Source organism: Procambarus clarkii, chromosome 37 (genome assembly GCF_040958095.1).
Source record: "Procambarus clarkii isolate CNS0578487 chromosome 37, FALCON_Pclarkii_2.0, whole genome shotgun sequence".
NCBI lineage: Eukaryota > Metazoa > Arthropoda > Malacostraca > Decapoda > Cambaridae > Procambarus > Procambarus clarkii.
The window spans coordinates 24435539-24459146 of NC_091186.1; the positions used below are offsets into that span (position 1 = coordinate 24435539).

Genomic DNA, 23608 nt, shown 5'->3' on the forward strand with positions numbered 1-23608 from the left:
CTATCTTCCTTGAAAAAATTCATAACTACAGTAACTTTCCCCTCGGGTACTAGACTGTACCCGAGGAGAGGATACAGTCCAATACAAGTCCACATGACTGTCAAGAGATTCGGTACCCGGGGAAATTGCCGAGCTGATTACCTCAATTTTGTTCTCTGGAACTCTAGCTGAGGAAGACGCAACTTAGTCAAGTCACCTTGACCCCAATATGTCTGAATATTGGACTCCTCCTAAGCTGTCAGGAATTTCACTTTCACCGTGAAAGCCCACGTACAATGCTGACGGATGGACCTGAACAAGCTTTGTACCATCTTGTACCATCCATCCCGAGGGTCTTATTGTACCGCGGGGTCTGTTGTCTGCGCCCACTGTGTGACTGGCCTTATCACCCCGCCCACGGCATGGGTGTGACCATGACCATTCCAGCGCCGTGCCATATCTGAGCACAAGATTTCAACTTTGTTCATTTATTAAACATCCCATACCCATCCCGAGGGCAGTAGTGCATCCCTATACCCATCCTGTGGGCAGTAGTGCATCCCATATACCCATCCCGTGGGCAGTAGTGCATCCCATATACCCATCCCGTGGGCAGTAGTGCATCCCATATACCCATCCCGTGGGCAGTAGTGCATCCCATATACCCATCCCGTGGGCAGTGGTGCATCCCTATACCCATCCTGTGGGCAGTAGTGCATCCCATATACCCATCCCGTGGGCAGTAGTGCATCCCATATACCCATCCCGTGGGCAGTAGTGCATCCCATATACCCATCCCGAGGGCAGTAGTGCATCCCATATACCCATCCCGTGGGCAGTGGTGAACCCCTATACCCATCCCGTGGGCAGTAGTGCATCCCTATACCCATCCTGTGGGCAGTGGTGCATCCCTATACCCATCCCGTGGGCAGTAGTGCATCCCATATACCCATCCCGTGGGCAGTAGTGCATCCCATATACCCATCCCGTGGGCAGTAGTGCATCCCTATACCCATCCTGTGGGCAGTAGTGCACCCCTATACCCATCCCGTGGGCAGTAGTGCATCCCGTGGGCAGTAGTGCACCCCTATACCCATCCCGTGGGCAGTAGTGCATCCCTATACCCATCCCGTGGGCAGTAGTGCATCCCTATACCCATCCCGTGGGCAGTAGTGCATCCCTATACCCATCCCGTGGGCAGTAGTGCATCCCTATACCCATCCCGTGGGCAGTAGTGCATCCCTATACCCATCCCGTGGGCAGTAGTGCATCCCTATACCCATCCCGTGGGCAGTAGTGCATCCCTATACCCATCCCGTGGGCAGTAGTGCATCCCTATACCCATCCCGTGGGCAGTAGTGCATCCCTATACCCATCCCGTGGGCAGTAGTGCATCCCTATACCCATCCCGTGGGCAGTAGTGCATCCCTATACCCATCCCGTGGGCAGTAGTAGAAAAAATAGAACTTCATGCTTTTTATTAATAATGCAAAAATGGACTATCTTGCCTGAGGACGGGTAGCATCACGGAGCTTTAAAATTGGCCATTATTTAGATCTAAAATTGCCCATTATGTAAATCTAAAATTGGCCATTATGTAGCTATAAAAATTGTCCATTATGTAGCCCTACAATTGCCCATTATATAGCTCTAAAAGTGCCCATTATGAAACTCTAAAATTATCCATAACGTGACTCTAAAATTGCCTATTATGTGGCACTCAAATAGTTCATTCTGTAGCTCTGACACCATCCCACCGCCCATAATAACTATATTATCCATAATGTCCATAATAAATTAGACACAACGTATCTGAAAGTCAATTATAGCAACATAAAAAAAATTGTGCATACTTAGAGTTTGTTCCATAACAACAGCGACGTAACGCTGTCATCACTGGAACAAAAACCTGTCTTAAATAATTACATTTATATACAAATATATTATAATAATAATTAGTTTTGTCAGGGACATGAAGCCTGTGAATATATATATATATTCGTTAGGCTTGTATCGAGGTCACCCACCCTTCACCACCATCAAGGTCGAACTACTGACCATCCCCCAGGATTGCAACCCGACAACAGTTGCCTAATTCCCGGATACCTATTTACTGCTAGGGGAACAGAGGTATTAGTTGAAAGAAAACGCGCCCAACCATTTCTGTCCCGCCCAGGAATGGAACCCAGGATCCCCCGGATTATGGGTCGATAATTCTGATAAGATTGGATGCGTTTTGCAGCGTTTAATAAAGTCATGCCGTTGATAACAGGAAGCATCGTAGTTAAGAACTAGGCTGTGTGTGAGTAATTACCTAAGTGTAGTTACAGGATGAGAGCTACGCTCGTGGTGTCCCGTCTTCCTAGCACTCTTTGTCATATAACGCTTTGAAACTACTGACGATCTTGGCCTCCACCACCTTCTCACCTAACTTGTTCCAACCGTCTACCACTCTGTTTGCGAAAGTGAATTTTCTTATATTTCTTCGGCATCTGTGTTTAGCTAGTTTAAATCTATGACCTCTTGTTCTTAAAGTTCCAGGTCTCAGGAAATATTCCCTATCGATTTTACGTGTGTGTGTGTGTGTGTGTGTGTGTGTGTGTGTGTGTGTGTGTGTGTGTGTGTGTACTGACCTAGTTGTGTCTGCAGGATCGAGCATTGACTCTTGGATCCCGCCTGATCCTGTGTGTGTGTGTGTGTGTGTGTGTGTGTGTGTGTGTGTGTGTGTGTGTGTGTACCCTGTCATTCCTCCCTACAGCACTTCACATTACGAGGCTTGCGCTTGTCAAATCCCGTATTCTCTTCACACTAAGATTGTTCTATTGGATTATAATATGGAGAGTGAGAAGGACAACCAAGAATGATGATTATGTATGGTTCCTTAACACGCCTTACTCTTCAATGTGTTTCCTTATGTATAGTTCTTTGATTTCAGCCTTTGGAACATGAAATATATATATATGGCAATTCTCCAGTATTTCCACAAATTTGGCGCTTTCCCCTGATATTTCCACAAATTTTGGCGCTGTCGTCGGCAGCATAAACATTATATATATGAAAAAAAAGGTTTCGGGTTGTCTGATTTCATTCAAATATTGATTTTAAAAAGTAGCCTAACAAAATAGGCTCTCGCGGTATTACAAAAGCAAACATTAACAAAGAGCGGACAAAACAATGTGGTAGTGGCCCCTAATGGAGAGTAGATCTATGAAGGTTTCTTCCGAAGAGCTATCAATAAAGCAAGTCAAATTGTTCTCATGTCTGAGTTTAGCAGAGGAACCTGGTTTTTACTGCAAAATATCTCTACGTACTTTGAAATTCAGCCGTCCATCAGCTCTAAAAATGACACCAGGACACAATACCTCAACGAAAGGATCACATTCATCTCTGTATAGGACTGCTGCTCTTCTGCCGCAAATATATCGCTTGTGTACACGACCTTGAAGGTCAATTTGTGTGTGTAATCTGACCACAGAATATGATTATAGTCATCAACGAGATGCTGTTTGGGTAATTCTCTTGGTAACTCTTCATGTTAATACTTTTAAAAGAACCTCCGTGAAAATCTACCATGGAAGTTAGTCATCATGAAGCCAATAACAACGTCTGATAGTTTTGAACCCTAATGCTACCAGAGCATTTTGAAGCTCGTCAGTGATCGCCCTCGGGTTTGCCGGACCATCTACCAGAAATCATTTATCTGACATCACATATAAGTTACACATTACACACCCCTCTCGTGGCAGAGTAGCAACCGACCAACTAGCTCTGACTTCTCCTGACGCCCGCTAGATAAAACTGGGTCATTCCCACTAACTCTGATTGTCCTCCTGACTCCTGCTAGTCAAAACTGGGATGTTCTACTTCTTGCTAACTTTTTTTGCATCATCCCCGACTTGCGAAGGCCGAGAACCTTTTGCCTTAGAACTGATGATAATTCTCAGACTCTCTGCCATGCTGATTAGAGATAATGATTGGACAGTATCTGTGAATATAGCCTCCTTTTATGTCACGTGTCCATCAAAATGATATACAAAAGCTTTTAAAATCTTCCAGAAGCTTTGACAAGCTTGCAGATGACCACAAAGTTCGGCAGTATTATTGTTTTTCATTTTATTTATGTATACTTATACAATGAGGTACAATGGATTGCGTTAGTATAGATTTTGGTGATTAATTAGACATTTTTTTTCTTCCGCACAATGCTCATCATTGTGTATTTAATTATGTTCTATAAATTTATGCAACAAAAAACCTAATTGCATTTTTGTTGATAAAACTAGTTATCGAATCCATTGTGTCAAGGGCATGAATTAATTTTGAGCCAGTTGTATATTTGGGGCCGGTTGTATGGAGCCAGTTGTATGTTTAGAGCCAGCTATACAGCTATATCTGGAGCTGTTTGTATATATATATATGGAACTAGTTGTATATTTGAATCAAGTAATATATTAGGCGCTAGTTCTACATCACACAAATCATGAGTTCTTTCTACTCATTGTTGACATAAGAGATAATGGGAGACAAGCATTAATGTTAAGATAATGCTGCATTATGGGGATGTTATGTGAGTACTCAGGTCATCTGATGTGTCCACGAGTACTCACCTGTAAGGTACCTGGAACTCAATGTCAGTATTCGCCAGTACTGTGAGCGCCAATAACATAAACAATAACAAAGTTCGATCTCTCTCGCCGGGTATCAAGGCACGACGAGTTCCCAGCGCAGCAAGAAGGACAACAACAAACTCACGAGCAACAATATCGATCAGAAGCCTACAGGAGGAATCCGGTACACAATACGTGACGTGCGTGGGAATCAGGGAGAGAGAGGCTATTAACAGACGAAGTATTGGGGACAATGTGGAGGTAGATGGGACCTGCCCGGCGGCCTGTCACCTCCTCCTGGTCGCTGGGTGGGTTTACCGTCTGCTTTATTGACTATTCTATGTACGACCTTCGGCTGGCGAGGAGACTATAGTTTTGGCGGGGGATCTATCTACTGGTCTTGTTGATGCTGTACTTGCTCCTGTTGATGTTATATTTGCTCCTGTTGATGCTGTATTTGCTCATGTTGATGCTGTACTTGCTCCTGTTGATGCTGTACTTGTTCGTATTGATGTTGTACTTGCTCCTGTTGATGCTGTACTTGCTCCAGTTGATGTTGTACTTGCTCCTGTTGATGCTGTACTTGCTCCTGTTGATGTTGTACTTGCTCCTGTTGATGCTATATTTGCTCCTGTTGATGCTATACTTGCTCCTGTTGATGCTGTATTTGCTCATGTTGATGCTGTACTTGCTCCTGTTGATGCTGTACTTGCTCCTGTTGATGCTGTACTTGCTCCTGTTGATGCTGTACTTGCTCCTGTTGATGTTGTACTTGCTCCTGTTGATGTTGTACTTGCTCCTGTTGATGCTATATTTGCTCCTGTTGATGCTATACTTGCTCCTGTTGATGCTATATTTGCTCCTGTTGATGCTATACTTGCTCCTGTTTCTCTCAGTACTTACAAATATTATACGAGTCCGCGGAACCCTCGCCCTTAATTGGCAGTCCTTCACTTGCATTATTTACCGTCAGATGTCCTCCCAGTTTTGCTTTTTTAATCTCACTTTTACTATTTCTGAGCTTCACATTTACGCCTTTCCGCATTCAGAGGCTTTCCAAACCTTCATTTTTCTCTTTCATTGTACTAACAACAAGAAATTCACCTTGACATATTTACCTACTCTACCCTTTCCGGGTACACTGCTTCCTACTGTAAGCCAAGTGACCCCGGGTGCAGCTGTCCGCGGACATGTCGCCTCCTCCCCTATACACAAACCATCCTTTCGAACCATACATTATCTGAAATCTATGCCCAGGGAGTGTCTTTACGCTGTCCGTGGTGGTGATGAATACTAGACCCACGTGAGAAACCTACACGTGCGGCCCAAGAGTAGTGAAGGTCACAGAACCTGACCGAGACGTCATGCAGCAGCGTCTTCTGCAGGGACAGTGATGGAGGGGTCGCTGAGACGGGAGACAGGTAGTCAGCAGCTGTGGGAGGGGTCGCTGAGACGGGAGACAGGTAGTCAGCAGCTGTGGGAGGGGTCGCTGAGACGGGAGACAGGTAGTCAGCAGCGGTGGGAGGGGGTCGCTGAGACGGGAGACAGGTAGACAGCAGCGGTGGGAGGGGTCCCTGAGACGGGAGACAGGTAGACAGCAGCGGTGGGAGGGGTCCCTGAGACGGGAGACAGGTAGACAGCAGCGGTGGGAGGGGTCCCTGAGACGGGAGACAGGTAGTCAGCAGCGGTGGGAGGGGGTCGCTGAGACGGGAGACAGGTAGACAGCAGCGGTGGGAGGGGGTCGCTGAGACGGGAGACAGGTAGACAGCAGCGGTGGGAGGGGTCGCTGAGACGGGAGACAGGTAGACAGCAGCGGTGGGAGGGGTCGCTGAGACGGGAGACAGGTAGACAGCAGCGGTGGGAGGGGGTCGCTGAGACGGGAGACAGGTAGACAGCAGCGGTGGGAGGGGTCCCTGAGACGGGAGACAGGTAGTCAGCAGCGGTGGGAGGGGGTCGCTGAGACGGGAGACAGGTAGACAGCAGCGGTGGGAGGGGGTCGCTGAGACGGGAGACAGGTAGACAGCAGCGGTGGGAGGGGTCCCTGAGACGGGAGACAGGTAGTCAGCAGCGGTGGGAGGGGTCGCTGAGACGGGAGACAGGTAGACAGCAGCGGTGGGAGGGGGTCGCTGAGACGGGAGACAGGTAGTCGGCGTGGACAACCCCGGGGAAAGTGCGCTAATCCCGGCCTCTGCTTCCCCAGATCCCCAGTTTCCTGGGAATGCCAGTGAAGTCACCTAATATTACCACATGAAATGATCATCTAAAATCATAATTATATCCCTAAATCACATTGAAAGTGAGGCAAGAGAGAGGTCAACTAATGCACAGGATCCACCAGATAAGACTATAATCATTAACTAAAATAAACAACGATAAACACATCACGTAACGATGTCCGGAGGTGAGAAGATAAAAACTATCTAAGTCTTGGTCTCGCATCCTCCTCCAGACTCGTGAAAAGTTTTCTTCAGCTATGTAGGTCTATCTCAAGGAGTAGCGGGGGCGGGACGCCTTGGTAAGCAAAGCTAAGGAATATTTTATACTCATTTGTAAATTAAGATCAAATTTTTGTACTGGAATATTGGACTATTATTAAGTGTAATGCGAGGCAGGTTCAAGAGCGTGTGGGGGAGCCCGGGGTATATATAGAGAGCGGCTGGCCAGACCCCGTTCAGTGTAGCGCCAGCCGTCCAGCCTTGAGCTAGTGGCTGCGGAAAGTGAACCCTTTGGATTTATCAACGAGAGGATTTTAGTGAATATATCAAGTCAAGTGGTATTTCTCGTTCGTCAAGGATTTTTAAAACAGTGTGTTGACTATTACCACAAAATATACTACAATGTTCTACCCAGTAAGTGTGCCACGCTAATTTGCTGCGAGTGTGATTTTCATTTTTAGTTAAATTAGGGACTGGAATTTTAACTTTTAAAATATTTTGTGTGTGCCATGTTTCTTGCAACTGGTGTTAATATTGTTGTCCCACGAGACAGTGATGTGTGTGGTCTTAACAAACGATTATTTCTCGTTTCAGATGGAAGAGCAGGCATCCCACATCAACAAACTTATGGAAGAAAACAGAAGATACATCAGAGAAAATGGCAAACTAAAGAAAACCTGGAGCGGTCACATAAACGGTAACGATAGCTGTGACGAACGACTGTACAGCGGCGACGGAGCTACGGAGATAGTGGACAGAGTCCTCGCTCTGCAGCTGCAGAACAATGAACTTAACGTGTGTCTGGAGAGAGAGAAGAGAAGGAGAATGGAGGCTGAGGCGAGGCTACAGCGAGATGGAAGCTACATCAAACGACTCGAAGATAGTGTTCAGGTGAGCCGAGTGCTGAGCAATAGCACCTCTTTTTGTGCTGGATATATATATATATATATATTTACTGTTAATTGTGAATGAAGTTTAGTGCATTCGAACAGTAGGATGCCTATCAGGATATAGGCCCGTGTGAAGTGAGAACAATATAGTGCGTCCCAACAAACAAACTGTGGTGTTTATGGCAAACAATTACGATACATCATTTTCCAAAATGAAAACATTCAGAAAGTTAAATACTTCCAATTGCAAGTCAGAACAGTTAACTAGTGCAACATAACTTTGATGAAGTGATATCAATCAATTTGTGTCATAATTCGTGCCGTTATATTGCGATGCAATTTTGCAGGAAAAAAAGTTCTTCCCTAAACTAGTTTAGATGCCACTTTAGGTTGAGGTAGTACCAGATGGAAGACAAGGTGGTGGAGTCAGACGGGAGTGCGGTGAGGGCCATTTAGGTTAAGTTGAGGTGGTGGAGCCAGACGGGAGTGCGGTGAGGGCCATTTAGGTTAAGTTGAGGTGGTGGAGCCAGACAGGAGTGCGGTGAAGCCATTTAGGTTAAGTTGAGGTGGTGGAGCCAGACAGGAGTGCGGTGAGGGCCATTAAAGTTGAGGTGGTGGAGCCAGACAGGAGTGCGGTGAGGGCCATTAAAGTTGAGGTGGTGGAGCCAGACAGGAGTGCGGTGAGGGCCATTAAAGTTGAGGTGGTGGAGCCAGACAGGAGTGCGGTGAGGGCCATTAAAGTTGAGGTGGTGGAGCCAGACGAAATACAATGGGATTTATCCAGACAAAAGACAGTGGTGGGGCCAAGACAGGAGGGCAGGGAAGTCCTTGTGTCAGTACTGCAACAAATGTCAGGGGTGTATGTGTGGGCTGTGTGTCTCCCACCAAACATACCCTCAACAAACATCCTTAACACACTCCACTATAGCCCTTTACTCTATACAATATATTGCGTTCAAGTAATTAGTGATTTGTCTGGCAAGTTACTACAGTAAGCTACATTACAGCATTTTATCAATAATGACTCTCAGTAATATTCTGTATTAGGCTGTAGGGTGTTTTCATGACTTCCGCAGTTGCGTTAACCAGGTTAAAAAAATATATATATATATTCTACTTAGTATCACGCACGAAGTCGCATTTGAAAGGGGTTTTAAGCGTAAATAATTCATATCAAGTAGTACGATACTAAACCCTCAACAGTATTCACACCCGTCCGGGCCCTGTGCTTGTTCTCAGGAATTCAAGTCACACAAACATATAGAATGAACGACAACATGGTTGGCAATCCAGAAGAGGAAGCAGAAGAAAGTAAAGTCGCGTTAGGGCTCAGTATCTCAGAGTATAGTGCGGGATTTTCGACCGTGTAGCCCATATTAGGAGACGGTGACCAGCCCTATTTTGCTCCCGCAGGTAAATTCCCGACTACAACCAGGGGTGTGTGGCAGTCCTTGGGGTTTTTTCCTTGTCTTTGACGAAATCTTAAAGCGTCGTAGATTTAGGTGCGAGTTTATTGCCATCTCTCTCGTATTCATCTTTACGGTGTACTTAAGCGCAACATTAAAGAAGGATTAAGAACCAAGAATTGAATATTTTATATTCTTAAATTTTCTGCGTTATGCTAGGACGCGTGGGTTTGTATTGTAGTACACACTGGGGAATATATGATTTATATTTGAGAGGTAATTAATACATTTAACTCAATACTTTGGTGATAGTATTGAGATGCAACACCCACACTGGACTGCGGGGAGTTCCTCACCATCACCCCTTGTACCTCACTATCATCCAATCTACCACCACCTGTACCTCACTATCATCCAATCTACCACCACCTGTACCTCACTATCACTCACTACCACTCACTACTACTCACTGCACTCACTATCACTCACTACCACTCACTGCACTCACTATCACTCACTACCACTCACTGCACTCACTATCACTCATTACCACTCACTGCACTCACTATCACTCACTACCACTCACTACTACTCACTGCACTCACTATCACTCACTACCACTCACTACTACTCACTGCACTCACTACCACTCACTACCACTCACTGCACTCACTATCACTCACTGCACACCTCTTCCAGTCCCGGTGCATAATTTCCACCCTCTGTACCCCACTATTAAATTAGCTAGTATCGGCAATAATCAACCGAAAGGTTTATTAAATTTTCTGTTCACGAATCGGCAATGAACATAAGAAAGAATTTTGGAAACTACTGACCCATGCCAGGCTGGGGCCTAGTTAAGCCCAACCGCTCTCACTCGTATCTGAATATCTTGTATATTTTTTCAGAATTAGGCTCTTCTAGGGCCTTATTGTCATACGAGTATCTACTGTACATAACTTAGATTTTATTAGGCTCATTTTATACCTCGTTCCAATACAGTAGGGAGAGAATTACAACGCCACAATATGGGCTTCTCCTTCCCATACAGTGAATGATAGAGTGCACAAAATAGATAGATACAAAGGCACAAAATGAGTTCAGGAAATAGATTTCAATGTTCTTTTTATGAAACCATTTGAAATAGACTCCGGTGATTATATAACGACCAAAGCTAGACATAGCGTTTTTTTAAGTAATTCAGCATTGTGGGCGAAGCCTCTTATACATATGTAATTTAATTAATCCATGGATACTTTGTTTTCACATTCAAACAAATAATGCTGCAGGATGTGAAAGATGTATCTATAATAATAATAATAATAATTTTTATTTAGGTAAAGGTACATACATAAAGAGATTATTACAAAGTTTGTTGGCTTTATAGAAAGAGCTAGTACATACAATGCCTAAAGCCACTATTACGCAAAGCGTTTCGGACAGAATGCAATGAATGTTTAATGTATCTATTAAACCGACATTTGTAGTTACGAGAGTGATCATGATATATGGGTTTCAACTCCTTATTTATTCATTGTTTACGCATTCCACCCATGTGTATACTGAGGTGTATCCTGGTGGCTGACTTGCTGTGTATTCCCTGTGTCTTAAAGATCATTTGTATCCATTCTGTGGTACGGTGATCAAAGTGCAGAGCACAAATCCAAATGAGGTCTCACTAGCGCAAGTTGATTTCGTCGATAATTTGATTGGTATCAATATTTATGTTCCCTGGGCATTGGTCTTCCAAACCATTGTCATAGATGTCACGTTCAGACTTTCTAATGCCCACATTAATATGCTGAGATCTAGTACCAGTTTCTTTTCGTAAATTTACAAATTTACATTTGGTCACTTTCATATTCAAAACTATTTAACGTAAGATTGCTATAGTTTCTTCTTGACAGTCCTTCGCTATAGAGAGAATTAACAACATGAAACTTTGATTTTCAGTTATTCAATTCGAATTCAGTGAAGTATAAGTTTGATTTTATACAATAAAAATTTTAAGAGTAGGAAACGGTTCAAAGGACTGAATCCGTCAGATCTGCACAGTGGGATGGGATCTAAGTCTGTACAGTGGGATGGGATTTAAGAGTCTGTACAGTGGGATGGGATCTAAGAGTCTGTACAGTAGGATGAGATCTAGAGTGTACAGTGGGATGGGGTCTAGAATCTGTACAGTGGGATGGGATTTAAGAGTCTGTACAGTGGGATGGGATCTAAGAGTCTGTACAGTGGGATGGGATCTAGAGTGTACAGTGGGATGGGATCTAGAGTGTACAGTGGGATGGGATCTAGAGTGTACAGTGGGATGGGATCTAGAATGTACAGTGGGATGGGATCTAGAGTGTACAGTGGGATGGGATCTAGAATGTACAGTGGGATGGGATCTAGAGTGTACAGTGGGATGGGATCTAGAATGTACAGTGGGATGGGATCTAGAATGTACAGTGGGATGGGATCTAGAGTGTACAGTGGGATGGGATCTAGAATGTACAGTGGGATGGGATCTAGAGTGTACAGTGGGATGGGATCTAGAATGTACAGTGGGATGGGATCTAGAATCTGTACAGTGGGATGGGATCTAGAATGTACAGTGGAATGGGATCTAGAATGTACAGTGGGATGGGATCTAGAGTGTACAGTGGGATGGGATCTAGAGTGTACAGTGGGATGGGATCTAGAGTGTACAGTGGGATGGGATCTAGAATGTACAGTGGGATGGGATCTAGAGTGTACAGTGGGATGGGATCTAGAATGTACAGTGGGATGGGATCTAGAATCTGTACAGTGGGATGGGATCTAGAATGTACAGTGGGATGGGATCTAGAATGTACAGTGGAATGGGATCTAGAATGTACAGTGGGATGGGATCTAGAGTGTACAGTGGGATGGGATCTAGAATGTACAGTGGGATGGGATCTAGAGTGTACAGTGGGATGGGATCTAGAGTGTACAGTGGGATGGGATCTAGAGTGTACAGTGGAATGGGATCTAGAGTGTACAGTGGGATGGGATCTAGAGTGTACAGTGGGATGGGATCTAGAATGTACAGTGGGATGGGATCTAGAATGTACAGTGGGATGGGATCTAGAGTGTACAGTGGGATGGGATCTAGAATGTACAGTGGGATGGGATCTAGAGTGTACAGTGGGATGGGATCTAGAATGTACAGTGGGATGGGATCTAGAGTGTACAGTGGGATGGGATCTAGAATGTACAGTGGGATGGGATCTAGAGTGTACAGTGGGATGGGATCTAGAATGTACAGTGGGATGGGATCTAGAATCTGTACAGTGGGATGGGATTTAAAGTGTACAGTGGGATGGGATCTAGAATGTACAGTGGGATGGGATCTAGAATGTACAGTGGGATGGGATCTAGAATGTACAGTGGGATGGGATGTAGAGTCTGTACGATCCCTGTAGAGTTGACCAAGCTACTTTCCCTCATGGGCCGCACCATGGAGACGCCAGACGCCGGGAAATCACCGGTAGCACACCAATAGGCTACCAGTTCACACCGAGACTCGTTAAATACAGTATTCCCCGAAAAAAAAATGGACACTTGTTGCCTCAGCTCTTAATAAGCTCATTCACCCACGCATAAAATCACTTATTACTCCGTAAATGCGCGCTCTTCCACGTAAAGAAACAAAAAAAACGCATTCAAGACTTATTACAGTATCTCTTACAGAAGGATATTTGCTGTTGTTGTTGTTGTTTCGTGTGTACAACACCATTTCCTCTTCACCACGCCGAGATAAGCGCACGTACACACAACAAATGAGGACGACAATAAAAAAACTTAAACTAGATACAGTAAATGTGCGCCAGTGGCTATCGTGGGGATAGGGGAATTTTCCCGGGGGTGTGTGTGTGTGAGTGTAGGCAAGGCCAGAGCTCTGCTCACTTCCCAGTGGTTGGCGGCCACTACCTTAATGTTGCGCCCACCTCGCCTCCCTCCCTCCCTCTATCTCTTTACACACCTTCCCTCTCTATCTCTATATACCCTCTCTCCCTCTACACAAACTCCCTCCCTCTCTCTCTCTCTCTACACACCTCTTCCCTCCCTCTTTCTATACACACCCTCCCTCCGCACCATGCTATAAATCACCTAGTCTTTATTTTTGGAAACGCTTTTAGTTGCAATTGATATCGTGATTCTGGTATACATACTTTACATACATACATACATTTGGCTGTACATGTGTTTGGGGAGAGGGAAGAGGGGGAGGGGGGTGACGCACAGCTGGGCAGCCGTCAGCCGGGGTGGCATCTCGTTATCACTCCAAACCTACATGTTTTTTGTGCTTTTTTGCGTTGCATATGCTTATGACGTCAGAAGCTTGTGTAACGAGCTATATCGTTACACGGGATTTGTTATGATTAATATTTAGGTTAATTAAGACAATAATGTCATAGAAATGTGCCGTATGGGCTATCGTAGTTGCCTTTCTTGTACTAAGACCATGTAACACACGTATCGGTGTGACGCAGAATAATAATGTCTTTGTGCTTTCTTTCTATGCAGACTTTGCGAGGGACCCGAGTGGTGATGGACCCCGGCACCTACCGCCAGGTGGCAGAGGCGTACATCGCCGCCCGCCGCACGCCCGCGCGCCGCCCTCATACCCACCCGGGCATTCCCGGCTCAGATCTCGTCTGCGATTCTCCTCAGGACTCGCAATTGGTAAGTAACAACACAGCAATCTCACATTTGCATTTTTCACAAAGCATATTCAATTATAGGAGTCGATTATATGACGTTATTTACTCACAGACTAATATCATTAATGATCATGCTCTTTCTTACAGAGTAGCCGAAGACTGTCGCATCCGTCGCCTCTCCAGTCTTCCAGCTGCCCATCCTCGCCCACAAATGGGTCCTCGCCCTGCTCTTCGCCAAACTTCTACTCCTCGCAACCTTCCCAGGTTTACCCAGCAGAGATCCCCGTCCAGAGAAATCGCAACGGCAAGACGAAGAAGGAGCGTGTCCATAATCCGCATGATCTAGGGTGTGGTCTGGGAGTCGCGGGGAGCACCATGAACCCCTGGGACTACCAGCAGCTCCTAGAGAGCCTTGAAGACCTCGATGGCGCTAGTAGAGGGGCCTTGTCCTGAAGAGGAAACAGATTGCCGTTGAATCCTGAAACAGTATTATGTCCCCTGATACTTCCTGGAAACTGGAAGACTCTAGCTGGATACCTGGAGACTTGGCATTCTTCTCGCAGATGTGTCAGCCCCTTTTACTTGGACGTGAAGACTGCAGATAGCTGGTCGATGACCGCGCTCTGTCTGGTGCTCCAAGCTTGCCACGCGTTGCAGAACAATACATTGTCCTGGTGACATCTCCTTCAGCCTTTCGTGAAGTGGTACAACGATTCTGCTGACGAATGGTGCTGTTTTGAAAGGATCCACGAAAGGCCTATCCAGAGGCTGGTGATGATTTAACCAAATGATGCTTGTCGAAACTCAGACGTTGATTATGCTCAGAAGATATTTACTGTGTGAGTTATGTTGCGAGGCTCTGTCCTCACCCTCCTGGCTACTGTGAAAGAATCTTACACAGTATTTTTATGCAGGTTACAATTACCTCCGATTAGAGAATAACAAGTTATGATTTGAAATGAGTTACGTTTGTCTTGCTCTGTAAAATTATCAACAGTCACGTGTGTTTATTTAATATATTATTTAACATATATATGTACACACTAGTTGTGCACACAATAGTACGAGATTGTATACCTAATGATCTACTGTCACACCCCCGGCACTATGCACTTCCAAGATGTTTTGATAGACATGGAAATGGTCAATTATTCTGTGCCATAAGATTGATTTAACAGCAATATTGATGAGAACTGTAGGTCATATGGTCGAGTCCACCTTCAGTGGACGATGTTTACAAAGCTTTTCCAAAGCCTAAGACTTATTTACAGTTGTTGAGATGGAATTAACTGGATTATGTACATTTACAGTGAAATCTGAGATGTCAGATCTAGTTGACTAGTGGATGGCTGTGATATGTTATTATATGTTATCTTGCCTTATTGCAACAACTTGGTGATTGCAGAGAACCTAGAAGTTACCATACAGTGAATGTTATCAAATTCTTCGAATATTAAATTATTGGAAATATTTTTTAAACTGGTTCATATTATTTACCCCACATGTTACGTCTTAAATATGTATTTCACATACACGTTTGTATGGACATCGGACGTAGTGTCTGATCACATGACGAAGAGTTCGACTGTAAGACGTAATGTTCGATCATCGACGTAAAATCCGACCTAAAGACGTATTATCCAATCTTAAGACCTGTTGTCCTATTAATTAAGGTGTACTGAGAGAGTAATGGACTCGGTTAAAGAGTAAGAACAATAAATTAAACAACTCACTAATATGAAGACTTCAATTACCCATACTGTCACTTAAGAATTTCATCACGAAAATAGAAGATCGGTTTATTGAACGTCGTTGTCTTATGTTTCCTGACTGGCTCTCTGCTATTTCTTATGTTCCCCTGTCTCTGGCTGTCTGTTGTTTCATGTTTCCTGTCTTCTGCCTAATATGTTCCTTAATTGTTGATACCTTTACTACTGAGTTGACGAGGCGTTCAACTACAAATATTCCTACTGAGTTATTGATGCCTTTAAATATAAATAAATAAATATGTTTATTCAGGTAAGGTACATACATACAAGTGATGTTACATTAATGGATCAATATATAGATAGAGCTAGTACATACAATGCCTAAAGCCACTATTACGCAATGCGTTTCGGGCAGGCCCGAACACTGACAAGTCATTGAGTTCAACATGTTAAAAGCCCCCCCGCCCCCCTAACTACATCAACTCTACTAATCTCTGACCAGATACTCAGATATTAAGTCACACATACAACATACTTAAATACAAAGGAAGCAACGAAGCTGAAACAGAAGCAGCAAGAAGGCGTTACCAACCATATAAATACTCTTCGATGTACAATTATTTTATTAATATGCTGCATACAGTGCCGCCTCTTGATTCTTTAATCTTCACCCAAAACAAATATATTGATTATTTTTGCTGTCAAATGAATCTGCTGCTGGTTTTGAGACTTCGAAGATTATTGCTCAGTATGGAAAATCACTCGGTGATGTGGAGTATTTTAAAGAATCATAGCTACGAAGTGATCATTTCCTTGTTGATTTTTTCCAGATAAGGTAAAAATATTCCCCCGAATTAAGCATTTGCAGGCGAGTAGAAACACAATAAAATATATTTTAAAGATGGTAATAGACGCCAGAAGAGGTAACAAAGGTTCAAATAAATTCCTTTCCATTTGTCTTGGAAGCACTGATGTTACACCAACGGCTAGGCTAACCAGTATTGCTCGCTATTGTAGGGGTGGTGACATATGCGAAGAATAGTTAACTTGGTAACGTTAACTGAGCGCTCCCAAAGGGCTGAAGTATGTAATGGCAATAAACATCTAATCGATACGTTGATTTTTCAAAACGCTTGTGTGATGGTGAACAACCAGCATGATTGGTAAAGAAGCAGGTTTTGTAAATGTCTTTGCAAAATATGTTGGCCATCCACTGGCAGCTTTTTTCCCTGTATAGAACACGATGAGGCTTCGCGTGCAAACGTTAGCTTCATTGAATTTGCAGAAGTGATGAAAATTGTAACCAAAGTCGATAATTATATTCCTGGGGGCGCTTAGACAAAAATACCAATTTCATAATTTACTGAGCGAGGTGAATTCTGTCTACACAGGACTACTTATATGTACAAAAACAATGTACTTTGGCGAAGAAGATATTCTGCCCTGAAATGATTTGTTGAGTGTTTGAACCTTTAAGTTGATTTGTTGTTTACATTTCTCGTCACACTTAAATTACACGAACACTAAATTACAGTGATCTGGCAAAACCCTTTGATTCTTACCTTATCTTGAAGAATGATAGGGGGGTGAGGTATCTCTTCCAGAACTGTCAGACTGGTGCAAGCATGACAGCTGGCCCAACACTGCCTATACAGCTTGACCCACGTAGAAAAGAAGCGGTGTGACCTCTCCTGGATCACACTTACTCCTCCCAAATAACCATGGTGCACGTGTATGGCCTTGTTAGAGAAGGGACCAACAATTCAAGCACCCAGACCCGTCACGAACACACCAATTAGTAGTCGCCATTTTTGTTTTCTAATTTATTTACGTTGGTTTGACATTGGGTTTATAAAGGCCTATCAACCGCGGAACAGTTTTCAACCCCCACCTCAAAAGCTTACTGATCATCCAACAAGTACACTTTGGTTCTGAATATAATCCAGTACTAAAGGAAACTCAGTTTATTGGATATAAACTGAAAAATAAGATACAGCTTTCGGTGACTACACTGATTACCAGACAACATCCAACTGCTATAACTAACGCCCTGTGACTGAGCACAACCTGCAGTATAGTGGATTGTGAAGATTTTCTAGTAACACTTTACAGTTTAGACGTTTCCGTCACATTCATCCTTCACAAACCATAGGTAACGTCTTACCCGTGGAAGTAAATAAGGGTTCAGAAATTCTTTCGAATTTTGACTGAACCCACTCGAAGCCTAGTTGTGTATCCCAACCTGTCCTCACGTGTGGACAGGTTGGGATACTCATCACCATCAAGTCCTTCAGGCCTGAGGACAGGATGAGATACTCATCACCAAGTCCTTCAGGCCTGAGGACAGGTTGGGATACTCATCACCAAGTCCTTCAGGCCTGAGGACAGGTTGGGATACTCATCACCAAGTCCTTCAGGCCTGAGGACAGGTTGGGATACTCATCACCAAGTCCTTCAGGCCTGAGGACAGGTTGGGATACTCATCACAATCAAGTCCTTCAGGCCTGAGGACAGGTTGGGATACTCATCACAATCAAGTCCTTCAGGCCTAACATTTATCAAGAATTTCTGGTTATTCAAGACTTTTCAGCTGTCGGCTCTGATACTACGGGATTTGTGTATGTTGCTTGTTTGTATAATTGTAATACATGTGTATGTAGCTTACTGTTTACAGTGTTGAGATGGCTATTGTGTTAGGATATACTTCAACTTTTGGCATTATTAGATAAATGAATATAAATATGTCAGTTAACGAGTGTGTGGTTATGTTTCTAGTATAAATTACTACTCTTGCTGCAGTAGACCGTGGAACCTTTGGGTCTAGGACTATAATGAATAATGAAGATTAAGGAAAATACTGTACTGTGAACACTGCACAGTACAGTCTTCACAGCATCTTAAGAAAGGATGTAGGTTACCGAAAATTTGGTTTTAATACACTTACATATAAGTGTATATATAATTCACTTTTGAGGGTCCTAGTTGTACAGTCGGGTTCGTTCTCGACACACAATCAAGAATTCCGGGTTCGAATCCCGTACGAGACAGAAATGGTCGAGCACATTTCCTTTCACCTAATGTACTGTTCACCTAGCAGTAAGTAGGTACTCAGGAGTTAGTCTGCTTGTTGTGGGGTTGAAGAGAGATTCCAGTCAAGTATTCTGAAAAGCATCTGGGGCATATTATATCCTCTAAGGTATCTTGTCAATTTTTGTGATGCAATTAGTGACCTGAAGGTCAGAACAAATGCCATCATCATCTTGATACCTCGTCGAAAGTCATGTTATTTAACGGTACAGTAAATGTCTAAGCGTATACAGATGTTAAATATGTAACCTACAAAATGATGAACTTGGTAAGCTTAATTGTGAATAGAAGGAAATGTTGTAGCTGTATCTTGGGTGTTTGTCCTCTCACTCATTGTAGTCTTCTGCCTGGCCTCATGTCCACCTGTCTGGCCTCGTGTCCACCTGCCCGGCCTCGTGTCCACACCCACACTTGAGGAAATAATTCACAAACGAATGATATAATTTTGTCTGAAAGGAATCATCCATCCAGTAAATTCAACTCTTTTTCAGGCACTCCTACTTTTCCAGAAATATAAACTTAATTGTTACGTAATTAAGAACGAGTGACATTTTTAATGGGGGTGGGTATACAAGACAGGACAACACGACTCGTCAGCAGGAAGACCCCCACCTGAATATGAAAGTGGGCACTAGGTAATACTAATGAGGTAATTTATTTACAATTGCAAACAACTTTACATCATAATTTACCAGTTTTTATCTGAATTTTATGTTAAGTTAATTTCCATTTTCAATTACCATGTAAAAACATAACTCTTCTCATGCAAGCTGTATAGATGTCTCCTCCTATCTCTGTACCTCTTCCCTCCTATATCCACAGTACTTATACCAGTTATTTACTTTTCTGTTTATCTACTTGAAATACAAAGACAACTGCACCATAAACAATGTTAATTCAAAATACAGTACTGTACAGTATTATTTTCTACATGAAACTAACAGTTGTTTATGTACACATTTCTTCCTCTTGAAATTGTCTGTCTATATTCAATCAATACCTTTAACAACCAATATTTCTATTAACAGTAACAATTTTTTTTGTCTGAAAACCTATAGAAAAAAAGATAATAGGAAAGTAATACACCAAAGATTTTGAAAACTTTCATTATAAAAGAAACATATAGGTAATGTATTCAATGCTAATTATGATAACACAATAGAAGTGTTAAAATAAATATTAAACTTTTCTACATTTTTCTGGTAGCCATTTTCTTACTTTAATTTAAAAGAAATTGAAAATTTGAGCACAGATGAACAGACTTTGAATGGAACAAAGCCCAAAGTTCAAAATAAACAAAGCTTTTAATAAATGTAGGCTACTTCATTACATTTAACACCCAAAACATTCGCTACCTAACCTATTGCCATTTATCGATGATATCAATAAAATATGATAACAGTTTACAGTACACTACAATGGAAGATTTTTAATAGTGCAAGTCATCATAAATTTGGGTTTACCTCGCATCCAACAGCCTGGTTGACCAGACCACCAACCAGGAGGCCTGGTCAGAGACCGGGCCGCAGGGACGTTGATCCTCGAAATCATTACAAGGTAATCACAAGGAACCTAGTTTAATTTTTTGTAAAGATTCTTAATCAAAATCACGTTTGTTCAGTTCTCTATGTACTGTACTGAATACTGTCTCACGGTACAAATTTAAGCAACACATGAATGATTCTACTTTCTTTAGCAAAATTAATTGCTGAATCATTTCAGAGACAGTGTGCATCTATGCATTTTTTAAACTCAGATAAAATAATATTGTCTTTTAATTTGATTTAAATGAAAATAAAACTGTAGTGTGTATGGCTGAATTTTCACTGTCATTTAACGTTAATGAATTTTTTCATTAGTTTAAAAAGTGACTTAAATTAGGCCCAGTAATTACACCAAAATTATTGAAATGAACATAAATATTTTCAAATTTTATCTGAATATTATATGAAACTCAGGACGAATACGAAAATTACCTTCTCACATTTAGACAAAATTGTATACTGTATCTAGTAGCATTTCCTTAAAATCCTGCTTAAGTTTACATCACGTAAATCAAAATCAAACGTAAATGCTAGAAGTACAAATCAAACAAGAGAATTTCTTTTAACATTCCCATACCATAAAAAGTAGGTATATTTAAAATGTTTTATTTATTAGAAATATAATTTGAACTGATATTGCTATGTCTCTTGTTGTACAAAGGGATTTGCAATTGCTTCACATCCATCCATTGGACAAATAAGCACAACGGCTGTCCCACGACACACAACCAAGCCTCTCTCTTTCGTATCTTCCGTTAGTTTGTATGGATCATCTGGATCTGAAATAAAGATTTTATATATTGTATTAGGATATACATATAGATTTTTTGTTTACATTGGTGGGTACAGAAGATTAATCTTGATCCTTGTTAGCAGCCTTAGAGCTCTCCCTCCCACAGCTTATCTTAAGCTTTACCCTACCAGTTTTCCCTGGAACAGGAACGGCCAACTGACTTACAACTAGGTACCCAATTACTGCTGAAAGTACAGAGGAACAGTTAAGGATTGATCACCAATCATCTCTCCTTTTCCAGAGGGATGAGTTACGATTAAAGACTAAAAGAATTGAACCTCACTAAAAGACAGAAGAGTTAAGACAGATATGATTACCGCATAACAAATTCTTAAAGAAACTGAGAGGGCAGATAAATACATATTTGGACTCACAGGTACACAAACAAGGGCAACACAGATGGAAAATAAGCACATTACTGTGCCAAAATGAGCCAGAGAAACATTATAAGACTTTTTTTGTGAAAATAGTGAACAAATAAAATGCACTAAAAGGGGAAATAGTGCAGGTAAACTCCATACACAGTTTTAAACATAAATATATATAATTATTTCTTTAAATATATAAGAGCCCAATAGGTTTGGGAACCATTACACCAGTTGATCAAAGTTGAAAGGTGGAACCAAAAGCTAAAACTCCCCCCCCCCCCCCCCCCACGTAAGGAGAATTACTGTAGTGTACTACTCCTGTCTCAATCCATTCTACCCTCCACCAAACCTACTCCTCACACCACCCATTCCTGAAACCATCAATCCCTTTGCTGCATCCATTATTGCTACTATCCTTCTTGCAATCTTCTGTACCGCATTGTATAAATGTTTTAAAATCATAGCATGACATACACTGAACAAGTCCCATACCAGTCTCATCTTACCTCGGAGATATTCAATGGTGTTGTCAAGCACAAGATTTAATAGCTGATCAAAGCCTTTCAATATTCCAGAAGCTTCACGCCCACCAGAAAACTTGACTCTTATGGCCTTGTCTAAGTACTTGCTTAAATCAAGAATAGATTCCTTTCGTTTCTTGTCTTTCTGTTCCCCATCTCTGCCTCCTCCTCCTCCTTCTCGTCGCTCTCCACCAGCTGCTTGCTGCTGAAATAAAAATTTGTCTTTGAGTCAACATAAAATGCATAATCTAAATAGAACCTAGTAAGGGCAAGATCAAGCTGAAGAACATCAGTTCTTACTTCTAATGCATCTAAATATGAAACAATATCTAATGCGCCTTATTCTGTATATTTAATCTTTGATTTTTTAGTCTGGCATCCCTACTAATCACAACTCTCAGAGAAACCTGATAAACCTTACACAAGTTATCATTTGTAAATACTGTACAGTATATCAGATACAGACCGTTGAGTTGTGCTATTTCAAAAAAATCATTACAGCACGGTGAACACTGCAATCATTAAAACCTTCAAGGTAGTCTTTGAATTTTCTTATTGCTATAAAGTCGTAATGGCTTGGCACTTTCTTCTGATAATAATTTTTTTTTTTTTAATTTGTTCCCTATCAGTTAAACAATGGACCTGTCCAGTAACAGGATGAGAGACATTGTGGAAACAGTCTAGCCCTTAATGGGATGCAGTCATTGCACACACACACTCATCTCATAAACTGTTAGCTACATTAGTAATTCCTTTTTTTTTATTATTGATATATACAAGAGTTGTTACGTTCTTGTACAGCCACTAGTATGAGTAGCGTTTCGGGCAAGTCCTTAATCCTATGTTTCCTGGAATATACGACCCCCCACGAAAAATCGTTTAACAACCAGGTACCCATTATTCTGTAGAGTTAAACAGAGGCTACAGTTAAGGAGTTGCACCCAGTAAATCCTCCCCGGCCAGGATACGAACCCAGGACAAAGCGCTCGCGGAACCCTAGGCGAGCGTTTTACAAAAACGCTAAACTATATGGCCAGTATAGAATTAAATGTTTATCCCTGTGTCACACGAGTCACAATAACGTGGCTGAAGAATGTTGACCAAACCACACACTAGAAGATGAAAAGATGACGACGTTTCGGTCCGTCCTGTTAATGGTCCAGAACCGACCGAAACGTCGTCGGCTTTCCATCCACTGGTGTGGTTTGGTCAACATTAGACCCAAATTGAATATACCACCTATCTTAACATGACGTATCTATGAAACTATATTTAGAAGCTGTTGGGGTTGCCAGCGGCGAGCATTACGGCCGAGCACACACGGGGGGTAAGGGAGAGAGGAGCAAGAGGTGGTATGGGGCCACCCAAGACACCACAAGACACCGCCAGCTTACCGAGGCCATGTTTTGAAAGGTTGTTGTGGAGGGGAGACGGGTCTACTCCATCACTTCCCATCTAACTCATATTTAACACTAAATTACCTTCCGCTTATAAATTACCTTCCGCTTATAAATTACCTTAACTTATCAAATAAGTTAAGAAATTATTTACTGATCAATAACTTTGTATATCCAGGCTGCAGACATTGATACAAGC

The 23608-nt window shown here is 42.4% G+C and overlaps 2 protein-coding genes across 3 annotated transcripts in view; one reads left to right on the forward strand and one right to left on the reverse strand.

The window, feature by feature from the left end:
- LOC123765954 (mucin-5AC) overlaps positions 1–15469 on the forward strand; it is a 104634-nt gene extending 89165 nt beyond the window's left edge. The window contains exons 2-4 of the mRNA XM_069337273.1: positions 7616–7912; positions 13854–14012; positions 14138–15469. Of these exons, the coding sequence (XP_069193374.1) occupies positions 7616–7912; positions 13854–14012; positions 14138–14443 (762 nt within the window). The 3' untranslated portion in view covers positions 14444–15469. The remainder of the gene's footprint in view (positions 1–7615; positions 7913–13853; positions 14013–14137) is intronic.
- A 4407-nt stretch (positions 15470–19876) lies between these two features.
- Positions 19877–23453, reverse strand: LSm7 (U6 snRNA-associated Sm-like protein LSm7). Of its 2 annotated transcripts, none has more exons than XM_045754624.2 (3): positions 23407–23453; positions 21998–22217; positions 19877–21109 (listed from the first exon to the last, which is right to left on the reverse strand). In XM_045754624.2, the coding sequence occupies exons 1-3, from the start codon at positions 23413–23415 to the stop codon at positions 20970–20972; spliced, it is 369 nt and encodes a 122-aa protein (XP_045610580.2). In that variant the 5' UTR covers positions 23416–23453; the 3' UTR covers positions 19877–20969. The 2 variants fall into 2 exon arrangements, with proteins under 2 accessions (XP_045610580.2, XP_069193381.1); XM_069337280.1 differs by having other exon boundaries at positions 21998–22214; positions 23407–23430.
- Between the last annotated feature and the right edge of the window lie 155 nt (positions 23454–23608).

Bases quoted from the DNA above. Each gene is read 5' to 3' on its own strand.
- LSm7 (XM_045754624.2), bottom strand. The intron at 21,110-21,997 runs GTAAGATGAGAC...TCTTTATTTCAG, and splicing joins CACCATTGAATATCTCCGAG to ATCCAGATGATCCATACAAA.